The following is a 12,697-nucleotide window of genomic DNA, read 5'->3' on the forward strand; positions in this document are numbered from 1 at the left end:
CACAGTGTCAGGCCGAGGCAGGAGCCAGGGCTGAAGTACTGGAGGCACAAGCGCTGGCCATTACTCACCATCATACAAATGCAGGAGAAAAGTAGAATGGTATATAGAAAGCAAAACAGGAACAAAAGTTTGTCCTTACATGAAGAACATTAGTGTTTGTAAGCAGGAAAAAAACCAAACAAACCGAGAAAGACATCTTAAAGATGCAGGTGCTGGTTCCAGAACCATACAGGAAAAGCACAAATTGGGTAGTTGGCCAGATATGAGGCCAGAGGGAGCGGCTTACTGGAGATGCTTTGATTGAACTAGTATCTTCGAAGTGACTGTATGTGAGTGAGTACAACATACAGTGGGTGGGAGAGGGAGAAGCTCCAGAGGAAAGTAAAGATAAATACAGAAAGTTTTGTTTTCACTGAAAAATCATTATGAGCCAGAGAATTTCATTAATTGAAGCTCACCTTTTACTTAAATGTTTAAGTAATTTAAAAAGCCTACTTACTGCTCTACTCCCACGCTAGCCTGCAGAGCTTCAGGACACAGAGGGAAGAGTGGCTACTTAGTGACAACAAGGACCCAGGGACTGGAAGCAGACCTAATTTAATTATTGGGAAGACTAAAACATGTTTATTTTACTAATGTTATTTTTCCCATTTGTCAAATTTTAAAGTATAAGAACAAGCTGATCTATATTTAAATTCCCCAAGAATTCATTTTTTTTAGCTATAAAGTATATAAATATACCCAAAGTCACATAATTTTATATATTTTATCCTATATGCAAATAGATAACTTACCATGGGATCATACTCCCAAAGTTGGTTGCCTTTTAGATGGTGGCATTTGAGCATTGTGACTGGGCCATTAAGTTTGGAGACATCTAAGCAAAGGTCATCTGTTCTAATTTCTTTGTTGGCAGTATAAGAAAAAACCTGAAAAATGCATGCATATAAACTTTAACAATAAAAGTAGTCAACATTTTATATGCCCAATAATCTAGAAGGGAAAAAACAAGTATTTCCATATACATAATTTGTGAACTTTATTAATGTAATGAGAATAAATGGCTCAGAAAAGCTACCACTAATTTTACACAGAGGAAAAGAAAAATGACCTTGAGTTCTCTGTATACACTAAGTGTATTGTCAAGGGTTGTCATCTGTTGCACTAAAGAGGGCAAAATAAATCTCATGCACAACAATGTAAATACAGTTCTCACAAGAGTCCTTTTACAAATGTTTCGTTTGAAAATAATCATTATTTTTAGATTGAAGCCTCCTTTCTCCTAAAGAAAGGTCTTTAGTTTAAAGATGGGAAAATATTTCTTGAATGACATTAGATAAAAAAGATTCAAGCAAATCCAAAAATTATCCCTTTTAAAGCTTTGCTAAAATAACATACTCACCTGATTACCTCCCATACCATGACAGTTAAAAATTCCAACTTTTTCATTCTCTTTTCTAGCCATGTTATCTAGACACTGATTTGTTTCCACATTTCGTATCTATGAGACAATAAAACATCAGGAGTTAAACAGGTTAACTAGGCAGACACACACATTAAAATTAACCTAAACTTTCCACTATACTATAAAACAACTTCAAGTTCTTGAGGTAAGGGCTCTGAGTTAGTGGGGGGAAATTGCTGTCTGGCTATTTAAAATTTTGTGGCCTGGAAAGGTCTGTTTCTATATATAATTTTTGTGTTTCAGGGAGAAATCTTTTAAGAAATTGTTTATTTCTTTCATTTTTCCAAGATGTTCTTCTAGGATTTGTATTTAGTTCAATAAACTCTACTTTGCTTAATAATTTAAAGCAATTTAACAACTGCTCATAGATACTGTTAACCACCAAGTTAAGGGACATTAGTTTTGACAATTACTCTGAAGACTTAGAAGACTTGTGGTGGGTATTTTCTAATTAGAGTTTGGAGCTTAATTGGAAGCGTAAGCATGATGTACAAACACAACCCTTTTTAGATATCTGTCAGTTACATAAAAGGAATTTAAATCAGCCATAAAAATTAGGAAAATATTTTAAGCAATGCCCCCTTGATATTTTGTTTCCTCTTAGTCACTGCAGTTTAAAAACATTGTAAACTAACAGACATTTGTAAGTCCTAAATATATTCCCGTGGATGGTATTGCTAGCAAGTGAGCCAGAAGGAAGATATGTGACAAGCTCTGTCATGTTATGCAAATAGAAAATAAAAAAGTAATTTGTGTGATAAAGTAGGGGTAACATTAAAACTGCAAATAAGCCATTCACTTTTATAAACAAATGTGTTCTTTACATATTTTTCTAATATTTTAATAAGGCACTAACAAGCCCAGATGCATTTCTTTTTCCTTGTTAAAATACAAGGACATAGGTGTGAAAAACTATATTATTCACAAGCGGTCAAGAATAAAAATTGGGGTTTTGGCATTAGGTTTGAATCCAAATGAGCCAAACCTTCTGAGATCAATTTCCTAACAGGAACTGGGAGATAATGTTGGCTTTTTGCTGGTTAGGTGAGACAATGCATCCATACCTACTTCCAAGTCTAGCAATAGTAGACTCAGAAACTAACAATCTGCATTGTCACCTTATTGCTAGTCACCTCCATCTGGCTACTGCATCAACCTCAAACTCAGTTCATGCAAAAGAGGATTTTCCAGCCTTTTAATGGTAATACTTCCTCATTCTAATATTTAATGTGTCCCTGCCACTCCACACCTGACCTTGAGAACTGCTATCTAAAACAAACATCATTATCATTCTTCCAAAAATTCCCCTCTTCTCCTGATATCCTATTTTTGTTAATAATCCCTAAATTTGTCCAATTATTCAAGATGGAAATCTTAGGGTTCTTTTTTACCCTGGGTCTAACACATCATAGTAGTATTCAGAAATTCTTTTACCATGTAATTTACATTATTTTTAATCTATTTCAATTCATAAACTTATTACCTCATAGATTTTAAAACCGAAAAGCGATATAAAACTGAAAGCAACAAATGAACAAGACAAACAAAAAGTCATAGACAAAGACAACAGTTTAGTGGTTACCAGAGGGAAAGGAGGGAAGAGGTACATAGGGGTAAAGGGGGTCAAATATATGGTGACAGGAGGAAATTTAACTTTGGATGGTGAGCATACAATGCAATATACATAGGACTTATTATTGAACTGTACACTTGAAACCTATATAATTTTATTAATATCACCTCAACGAATTTAATTTTAAAAAAAGGTTTTATAGTGCTCGCTTTGGCAGCACATATACTAAAAAAAGGTTTTATAGTTAGATACAAATTGCATTTCTGTGGTATTTGATGATCATGGCTACTTTACTTGAAAAATAATTCAGATTATGACAAGATATATCTTTATCATATACATTCATATAAAACAATTATTTCCCTGTACTTCTGGAAAAAATTATAAATTCTCCAGGTTTTTTTCTTTTTCTTTCAAATATAGATGTAAAGGTTGCCGAAGAAAGGTAATAAGTGCTATAGAAAAGATTAGAGAAGACCCAATGTCTTCTCTCTTGGTTTCTTCTCTCTCTCATATGGAAAGGCCTTTTGGTTAACTAATTATTACCCTTTCACCAAACTCAAAATTAATTAATACAATTCTCCCCAAATATAATAGGGTTTCCTATTACTCTATAACTATCTTATAATAAATTGTTATTTTGTTTCCATGACTGATGTTGCTAATTATAGCAAATAAATTATGCATATTCTGGCTAGGCATTGTTCTACGAGTTTTGTATGTAACAGCGTATACCATCCTTAACAACATTCTAGTGAGTAATTTGGGGTTGTTTTCTGACATGAAAGATCTAAGTCTCTATCCCTTGGGGTAATACTGACCACAGGTGTTAAAAGTAGAATTTCTTCCAAGAATTGGAAACCACTGATTTCCACTAACTGTTAGAGTGACAGTGAACCTCGATCAGCAAGATGTGGTCAGTGAGGTGCAGTTGAGATGGGTGGTCCGGGACCTGACAGCACTCCTCTAAAATGCAGGGAATACTAGAGCAATGTCCTGCACATTTGAGGTGATGTAGGAAATGTAGAATGACATAAAGTATAGGCATGTTATCAAGGCAAAGGAAAATACATGAAAGAATTTAAGACTGGCTGATACATGGATGTTCTAATTAAATGTCGAGAACACTTCTACATTGTATTTCTAAAAACAGTAGGACTAACACACAAAAAAGAAAAAACGGGAACCTTCTGATAAGTTAGAGAGTATTTAAAGTTTAATCTAAGAAAAAGATAGGCTAGCTTCTGGGTTCTGAGGACTCTGTCCCATCTTTTGGCATATACATAGTGTGGATCAACAAAGAATGTTCAGTGGTCTTGTTACATTATCAATTCCTTCTAGTTTACTTGCATTCCAAGTTATATCTTGATTACTATTTTGGAAAGAGAAATGAGAGAAGTCCCCTTGTTTGGTAATAGAGTATTTGGTGATCATCAGGATCTCTAATGGCAATGAGATTCTAAATTATCAAAGACCCTTAAACTAAAAGATTTGATATTGAAAAATAAGAGAATTTTTCCTCACTAGAGTAGATACTCCTGAATATAAATATGATCCTGATATTCTCCTAACACCGCAAGAAAATAAGTGACAGAATAGTTTGGGAATTTGATATAGCACAGCCCTATGAAAGTTGTTTTAGGATGTACATATTCTAAATTATTTAAGAGAAAAGATAATCAGAGTATATACAGTAGTTATGTTTTTAAAACACTGGGTTTGACAAGCAAATATGGACATCTCAAGTTAGGGCCTTGGCAGGAAGAAATCTGTGTAATGATGGCAAGATAGATGGATAACCTCCTGTGTCGGCTATCTGTGTTAATGTCTCCAGCACTGTCCAACAGAACTTTGTATGATGGAAATGTTTTATATTTGTGCTGACTAATATGGTAGCCACTAGCCATGTGTGGCTATTGAGCACTTTATTATTTTTTTCATTTTACTTCTTGCTATTGAACACTATTATATGTGGTTAGTGTGACTGAGGAACTGAATTTTATTTAACTTTAATTTAAATAACCACATGTGGCTAGAGGCTACTATGCTGGATACGCAAGACAAGATGCTGACACATAGGAAAAAGTCTTCCACCTATTTGAGGGCAACTTGTCAATAATGACAAACAGCAGAAACATGCTAACGAAGCTTATCACATCCTTGGCACTCTGTGAAAAGCATGCAGAAGTGCCCAAGTTTAGTTCATACTTTCTGGAATCAGTAGAAGTCCTCAGGGATTTAAATAATATTAAGGGGGAAAGTTAGTGGGCAAATGGTCCTTTTTACAGAATTTGTTTATGACTAACACATCTTTGCTTATAAAGCCAGATTTGCCAATGAGCCAAACCAAGACATTTGGAGGCACCATTACAGACCTGAGAATCCTAGAGGGTGAGTTGTCAGAAGCAGGAAGTTTTCTACTTGAATCACAGCAATCCCTGGACTAGAGTAATTGAGGGGAAACAGCCACACTTTCAAGGTGTATGGAGGCAGATGTGCAGAAGTGAGAGCGGGTTTGGGGACATGCAGACCTGGGCCTCACTCCCAACCCTACCATTACTAGCCATGAGACCTTGGCAGATCAATACTTTAAGACAGTGATTCCCCAGACCATGTTCTGAACAACAGTATCTGGCCAGGTATGGACACATGTGCCACCAAAAAAGGTTTTGTGATCAAATGTTTGGGAAATGTTGGGTTAAATTTAAATAGGTTTCTTTACTGAAGGACTTCTCAAAGCCTACTACATGCTGTGACTCTTGGTAGAGGTAGGGACTGGTGGTACAGGATATAAAAAGCATTATTTCCGAAACATTTTTGGCGACAAAATCTACTCCCGCCTTCCTTTCTAATTGAGCACTCTGAGGAATGTTAGATATTAGCACTCTACACAGTAACTGAGAAATATTGCTATGGTAACCTCATTTTCTCATCTGTAAAACAAGAATAATGCTCTTTCAGGTTTGCTGAAATCTCTCAATGACGTAAAACATACAGAGCCCTACAAGAAACTACACATAATAGGCCCAGAATAACTGTCCGTTTCCCTTCCTTATCCACAGATTAGCAACTCTTCAGCTCCTGTAAAGTAGCAACTTAGGTGTACATAGCTATCACTAAAATACTATTTTTGACCTTAAGAGTTGAAAATAATTGTGAATACACTCATTCCTGGGAAATAGGCAATTAGAGTCTAAATTCCTTAATTTCTGCTACAGTCTCCTCCAGAATCTCTTGGTATCTACATTAGGGTAGACAACCTAAGTGGTTAAAGGATTTTTGGAATCTAGTATAATGGAAACTGAAGTTGTTATTTTACTCTTTGACATAAGGTAAAGATGGGTTAGATGTGAGAAAGAGTACAAGTTGTTAAACAACACAGCTCAAGCCAGATTGCCTGTGTTCAAATCCTGTCTCTTCCATTTTATGGCTATGACCTAACCCAAGTTTAAACCATTTAGTTATGCCTCAATTTACTTACCGTGAAGTGGGGATAATAACACCTAAATCTCAGTGTTGACGTGAGGATAAAATGAGTTAATATTTGTAAAGCACTCAGACTGGTACTTGACATGGAGTTCAGGCTCACTAAATCTTAGAGGTAATCAGATCTGCCTGGAGAAACAACTGGTCAGTCCAAAAAACTGGTTTATACATCAAAGGTCTGGATTATTTACTTTCTGTGATGGTGGTTTAGAATACTCATCTCAATGAACAACTGTTGGGTATCACAATGAAACTCATTTATTCAGTTCCAGGTCCTATAGGAGCTTATGAGAACTTGACTCAGTGAAGCCAGAGACTAAATTTATACCTTTTAATTTCCCTTTCTACTCTAAATTCCTATTATTTCAAGTTCCCCTAGGCCCTTGAAGTATGACAAAATATCCTTGAAAGGCTAAATTCCAGTCTCTAGTGAAGGAAGGCTCACTGAGGTGGAACTATGACCGCAAGCTTAAGACCACTGGCTGCACTGTGGCAGATGCTCGAAAACCACCCGGCACCAGAAATCAGTTTTCATCTGGATAGTGTGGCCTGTTTTTAAGGGCGTATAAGGTTAGGACCAGCTGCTTAGTTAATAAGGCAATAACAAGCAGGCCACAGAGGGTTAAATCTGTTTCTTATACAGAAAACTAGCTGCCAAGAGGCAGGTAAAAGGCAAGTTTGCCTTGGCAATCTACATGGGTTAGACAAGTGGTTCTTTGTAATATGCCTATATTCTGGCCCAGCTAACAATGCCTCCTACGTCCAAAACTGGGTCAGTTCGAAGGAAAAAAAAACAATTTTCATTCTCTATTCTAAAGGCAAGTTATAGGAGTAACTGCTATAAATCTTCCCACAGCACAGCACCCTCCCTGGACCTTTCTTGACTAGAATGAGGCTAAATAAAAGGGAACAGATGTTCATAAATGATGCAAGAAACTCTGCATATCCCTCACTTGTTTGAGAGTGAATTCCTTAAAGCGCAACAAAGTTCAGAGGTAGGATGCATTAAACCTTGAAGTGGCCTCAGTAACTACTATGGCTGAACACAGGAGTCTGTGCTTGCCCTAGCACGGGAGAAAATGCAACCAGGTCAAAAGGTTTCACTCTCTCACCACCAACCAGTCCCTTCTGTGATCTATTTGCTCTCCCATAACCTATGTTTCTACTTTACATCTCTTCCTCTTTCCTCCAAACCCCCATCACCAATACTTCGTCTTTACTCTTGCCAATGTGTTCATCTGACAAAACAAGTCATCAGAGAACTTCCTCACACTTCCCCCACAAAATACCAGTTTCTACTCCCAAATTTACAACTGACCTGCACAAGTCCCCATTCCCTCTACCTTCCATCCTACTGCGATGGATGAACTGCCTTCTCCCCTTGTCCCCACTCACTATCTTTACTTGTAACCTGGGGCGTATCCTGTCCCATCTGACTACCACATGACTCCTGCAAGCAGTGGTTTGTTTTTACCATCTTCGCATTTTATCTTTTGGGTCATTTGCATGAGCACACAGTTTCATTGAAACAAAAATAACCAGGAAAAAAAACTTCTTTAACCCCATATTCCCCTCCAGCTACCACCCATTTCTCTGCTCTTCTTTACAACAAAATTCTTGTAAGACTTGTCCACACACGTGATCTCCACTTCCTTTTCTCCCTATCTCCCTTGAAGCTATCAGGGATTTTGTCCCTACCAATCTCCATTGGAACCCTCTTGACACAGTAAGATGGACCCTACTTACTACTACTCCCTTGCCAATCCAATGACCAATTCTCAGTACTTGTCTTACTTCTCTATAGCAATCAATAGTTAATCACTTCCTCTTTCTTGAAAGAAGTCCATCACTTAGTCTCCGTGACATCACTTTCTTGTCTCTCCTTCTATTTCAATAGTCACTGTCTTTTTTGGCTGATTTCTCATCTTCATAATTTCTAAACTGCGGAGTTCCCTGTGGCTTGGTCCTCATCCCTCCCCTCTTCTTCATCTACATTCATTCTTCTCAAGGTGATCTTATGAAGTTTTGTGGTTTTAAAAACCACTTATATACTAACAATCCCTAACTTTAGACCTCCATCCCCAACCTCTCACCCAAACTGCAGATTTTTTTAATGCAGCTGCCTACCCCGTATCTTTACCTGGATCAAATTTAACATGTCCCAGACAGCACTGTTTAATGCCTCTGTACCTGCTGTACAGGCTTCCCCATTTCAGTAATGCCAACTTCACTGCCCCAGTTTCTCAGGCTAAATCTTAATTATTATATAATCCTTGACTATTCTTTTCCTTTCACCCACACACTAGTTTCTCCTCTTGTTTCCAAACAGTTTTGCTTGACATAGCAGACAATCTAATGCTTTTCCAATGAAAGTTTGCTTGTATTTCTTTATGGATTCCTATCTTACTCAGAATAAAACCCAATGTCCTTCCCATGGCCTAGAAGCTCTATGTGATTTGATTTTCACTAGGTCTTGGCTTTATCTTGTACTACCCTCCCCCTTGTCACTCCATTCCAGACACAGGCCTCTCTGCTGTTTCTGGAATGTGCTAAAGTACACTGTTGTCTTAGGGCCTTTTCATTTTCCCCTGTGCCTAGAATACTTTCCCCAGAAATTCATACGGCTTGCCCATTCACTTCCTTCAGTGCTATGCTCAAAAATCACCTTGTTCAGAACTTTTTCAGTTACCTTACATGCAAGAGCACCACGACTCACACCACCGGTCATTCTCTATCCTCTCTGCCTTTACCACCACCTGACATATTGTATATTTTTTTAAAAATCTGTCTTCCTCCAGAGACTGTAAGATCCACAAAAGCAGAGGCTTTATTTCTTCCACTGCTATATCCCCAGTACTTAAAACAGTACTTATCACATAGTACTCAAATACTTGTTAGATGAATAAAATGAATTAAGAGGTGACAACCCTCTAAGGACTGGGGGGTGACTTTTCCTGAGTGTCAGATTCAGTCCTGGGATGGGGCCTGGTTGTAGCCCTGTCCACTCGTATCATTTGGTGCTGTGACTTACAAAAGGAAATCTTGTCCTATCAATTTCTCACAGAAGTTGTTGCTGTTTTCCCATCTGGCTTCATATGCGTTCTAAAAGTCAATCTCATAATTAAAAGACAATGAATTGCAGATTGACCCAGTAAAAACAAAATTCCTTTACTATAAGCAATGTACTATTCTAGACTATTAAAAAACTGATGGTCTTAAGCAGCTAAAATGATTTATAAGCCACTACTGGATTGTGACCAGAAACTGAAAATCACTGTCTTGATCTAATAAAAAAAAAAGACCTTGGAAAGTTAGATTATTAAGAAATGAGACCTAGAATCTTTATGGCCTACTGGTTTGGGGTATTATACTGTAGTAGAGAAGAGAAGGAGAAACACTGCTTCTCAGTAGGACACAGTAACCCAAAACTTCTGCTCCAACAGCTAGGGGGAAAAACAGTTAAATTACAAAAGTCCTGGTTTGGAGGCTGCTGGAGAGCTATGAAAGCAATTAGGATGAAGGGAACTATAATTCCAGAGAGGGAAGAGCCCTTGCTAGGTGAGAGCTGACAATCACCAGTTGTCTTCCTCTGTGAGAACATTTGCTGATAGTGCAGGCTAAGAACAGGGTGTGGCCCAAAAAAGCACCTTTTTTCTGGGAAAGATCATAGTGGTGTTTTGGTCATGTGACAAATTAAAAATTAAGCCCCAAATGCAAGGCTATTTTCCTGATGAAACATTTGCTGAGCTCTGGGTGGGCAGGAAGCTGGGGCTAGAAAGGCAGAATGAAATCTTCTACAATCTCCTGGTGCTTAGGAGACAAATTCCTGTTAGACAGAAGACCTGCAAAAATTAACAACTAGTGTCCCCACTGAATAAAGTGGAATGCTAAAGTACTACTTTCAAAACCTCAGGCAAAACTTTCAGGGTTGAGGATACAGAGACCGTGCATGCCATTATTAAAAAGCTTTGGAGGACTAGACCTAAGAAACATGTGAGCCAGAAGTGAACTGAGGCTTCCTAAAATTGTAACCCAGCCCCAACTAGCTCAATCCTTGTTAAAGGTTAAACTGTATCCGCCCCCTCCAAATTCCTATGATATCATAACCCCTGGTACCTTAGAATGTGATGTTATTTGGAGACAGGGTCTTTACAGAGGTGATCAAATTAAAATGAGGTCATTTGGGTGGAGCCTAATCCAACATGACTAGAGTCCTTACAAAAGGGAAATCTGAAGACAGACAAGCACACAGGAGAATGCTATATGATGATGAAGGTGATGCTTCTACACACTAAGGAACACCAAAGATTGTCAGCAAACCACCAGAAGCTAGGGAGAAGCAGAGAACAGTTCTTCCTCACAAACCTCAGAAGGAACGAAACCTGCTCATGCCTTGTTCTAAGATTTCTAGTCTTCAAAACCGTGAGAAAATAATTTTCTGTTGTTTAAGCCACCCATAGTTTGTGGTACTTTATTATGGCAGCTGTAGGGAATTAACAGTCCCTGACTTGATCAAACTCCTGAGCCAAAGAGGACTATTTGGATTTCCTATACACAGAGTACAGTTTTGGCTGGGAGGGAGAATGCATGGCTACAGACATTTTAGGTATACTGTGGAAGAGGGGCACAAGAAATAGTTTCTTGTGACTACCTAGGTAGTTATAAGTCTGTCTCACACCACACCTTATATTATGGGGACCCATAAAGATACAAAGGCCAAACTCCAAAACACACCTAATTGTATTAACTGTAAGTTAATTGTAAGTACTAATAAGCACATTATTTTGTTTCAAGAAAATTTGCTCCTGAATTTGAAGAGCAATAATTAAAGTCTATCATCAGAAACAAACATGCTTACCAACTTTCTTTCTAACCTTTCTGCGCAAACTGAGATTTAGAACTCCCAAAGAGGGAAAAGAATGAGTGTCAAAAATAATTAATTATAAATGGTCTTGCAAGTTTCCTCATCAGTTCTTTATAATTTTTCTTTACTTTGAAGTTCCTCAAGCTTTGATTCAGGCTAATTAACACTAGCACATTAGCTTTAAGAGTATGTGGTTTTAACTAAATGAGTCAGTTTGTTAAAATAAGAAGTCTATCAAAGAAGACAATATATTGTAACAAGAGTCTAACTGCGAAAGGCTAGGAGTAGAGCATTCTTATTTTAATAAAATATAACATGATAAAAAATTAACAAGGTTTCAAGTTATGAGATAGACTGTGTCAAGTTCTAACAAGAACGTCCCCACACTTGAGGTCACGTAATTTTAATATGAAGGTATTCCCCTTGTTGGAAGTTTAACCTCTATTGATTTCAATAAGTGAGAACATAATAACCACATGAGACTACTTTTGCCCTCTCCCAAAGAGAAATAGTGACGTGGAATTTGAGAGTCAGGATAAATATTCTCCAGGTACCAAGAGAAAGGTTTGCATTGGAGTTTGTGTCTCAGACCAAGTCTTGAGGCTATATCTCCATAATCTACCTTGGTAACACCTGTTAAAGGAAATGAATGACTGAATTATTCTATTGGGAAACACGATTCTTTTTATATATTATATCTAATAAGCCAGATGAATGAGAAAAGTGGTACCATTGTGGCAATATGTGACTATACAAGTGTTATATCATAAATCTACCTCTCGAAGTAAAAAGCAAGGAAACAGATTAACGTATTTTTCAAAGAAAAATGTATGAGACTGATATACATGCTAATAATATTACAAATATAAGTTATATGGGATCAGAAAATTTTAATGTTATGGCAAAAACAAAAAAAATCAAGATTTTGCCCAAATATTAAACAGAACAATTAACTGTTCCCAGTTAGGTTTCTCTCAATAACTCACTGAATTGTATACCTTGCCACCTGACAGTTTTGTGGTAATTTAAAAATGAGAATGGAATGGTAATGTCAGGCAGATTTATAGCTAACGGAACAGCTATTCCCACAAAATTCTGAAGGGCAAAGAAAAATTCCTGGAGAAAAGTCCCCTGAGACACGGTACAGGGGCTCTGCACTGACCTTGAGATATTAAACACTTTCATATCAACATAAAATGTTGCAGTTACAAAAACAAAAACAAAAACCCTACACACATGGATAACACCTGGACTAACAATAATTTCTGCAATACTGACCTGGATAATTTATTATTATTAATATACCAGG

The 12,697-nt window shown here is 37.2% G+C and overlaps 1 protein-coding gene across 1 annotated transcript in view; it reads right to left on the reverse strand.

Annotated features, from left to right (window-relative positions):
• The window catches only part of GALNT1 (polypeptide N-acetylgalactosaminyltransferase 1), a 95,795-nt gene that overhangs the window by 6,809 nt on the left and 76,289 nt on the right, over positions 1-12,697 (reverse strand). The window contains exons 9-11 of the mRNA XM_039843103.1: positions 11,882-12,021; positions 1,403-1,501; positions 795-929 (exon numbers count right to left, since the gene is read on the reverse strand). Coding sequence (XP_039699037.1) covers positions 795-929; positions 1,403-1,501; positions 11,882-12,021 — 374 coding nt within the window. The remainder of the gene's footprint in view (positions 1-794; positions 930-1,402; positions 1,502-11,881; positions 12,022-12,697) is intronic.

Source organism: Pteropus medius, unplaced genomic scaffold (genome assembly GCF_902729225.1).
Source record: "Pteropus medius unplaced genomic scaffold, Ma_sr-lr_union100, whole genome shotgun sequence".
NCBI lineage: Eukaryota > Metazoa > Chordata > Mammalia > Chiroptera > Pteropodidae > Pteropus > Pteropus medius.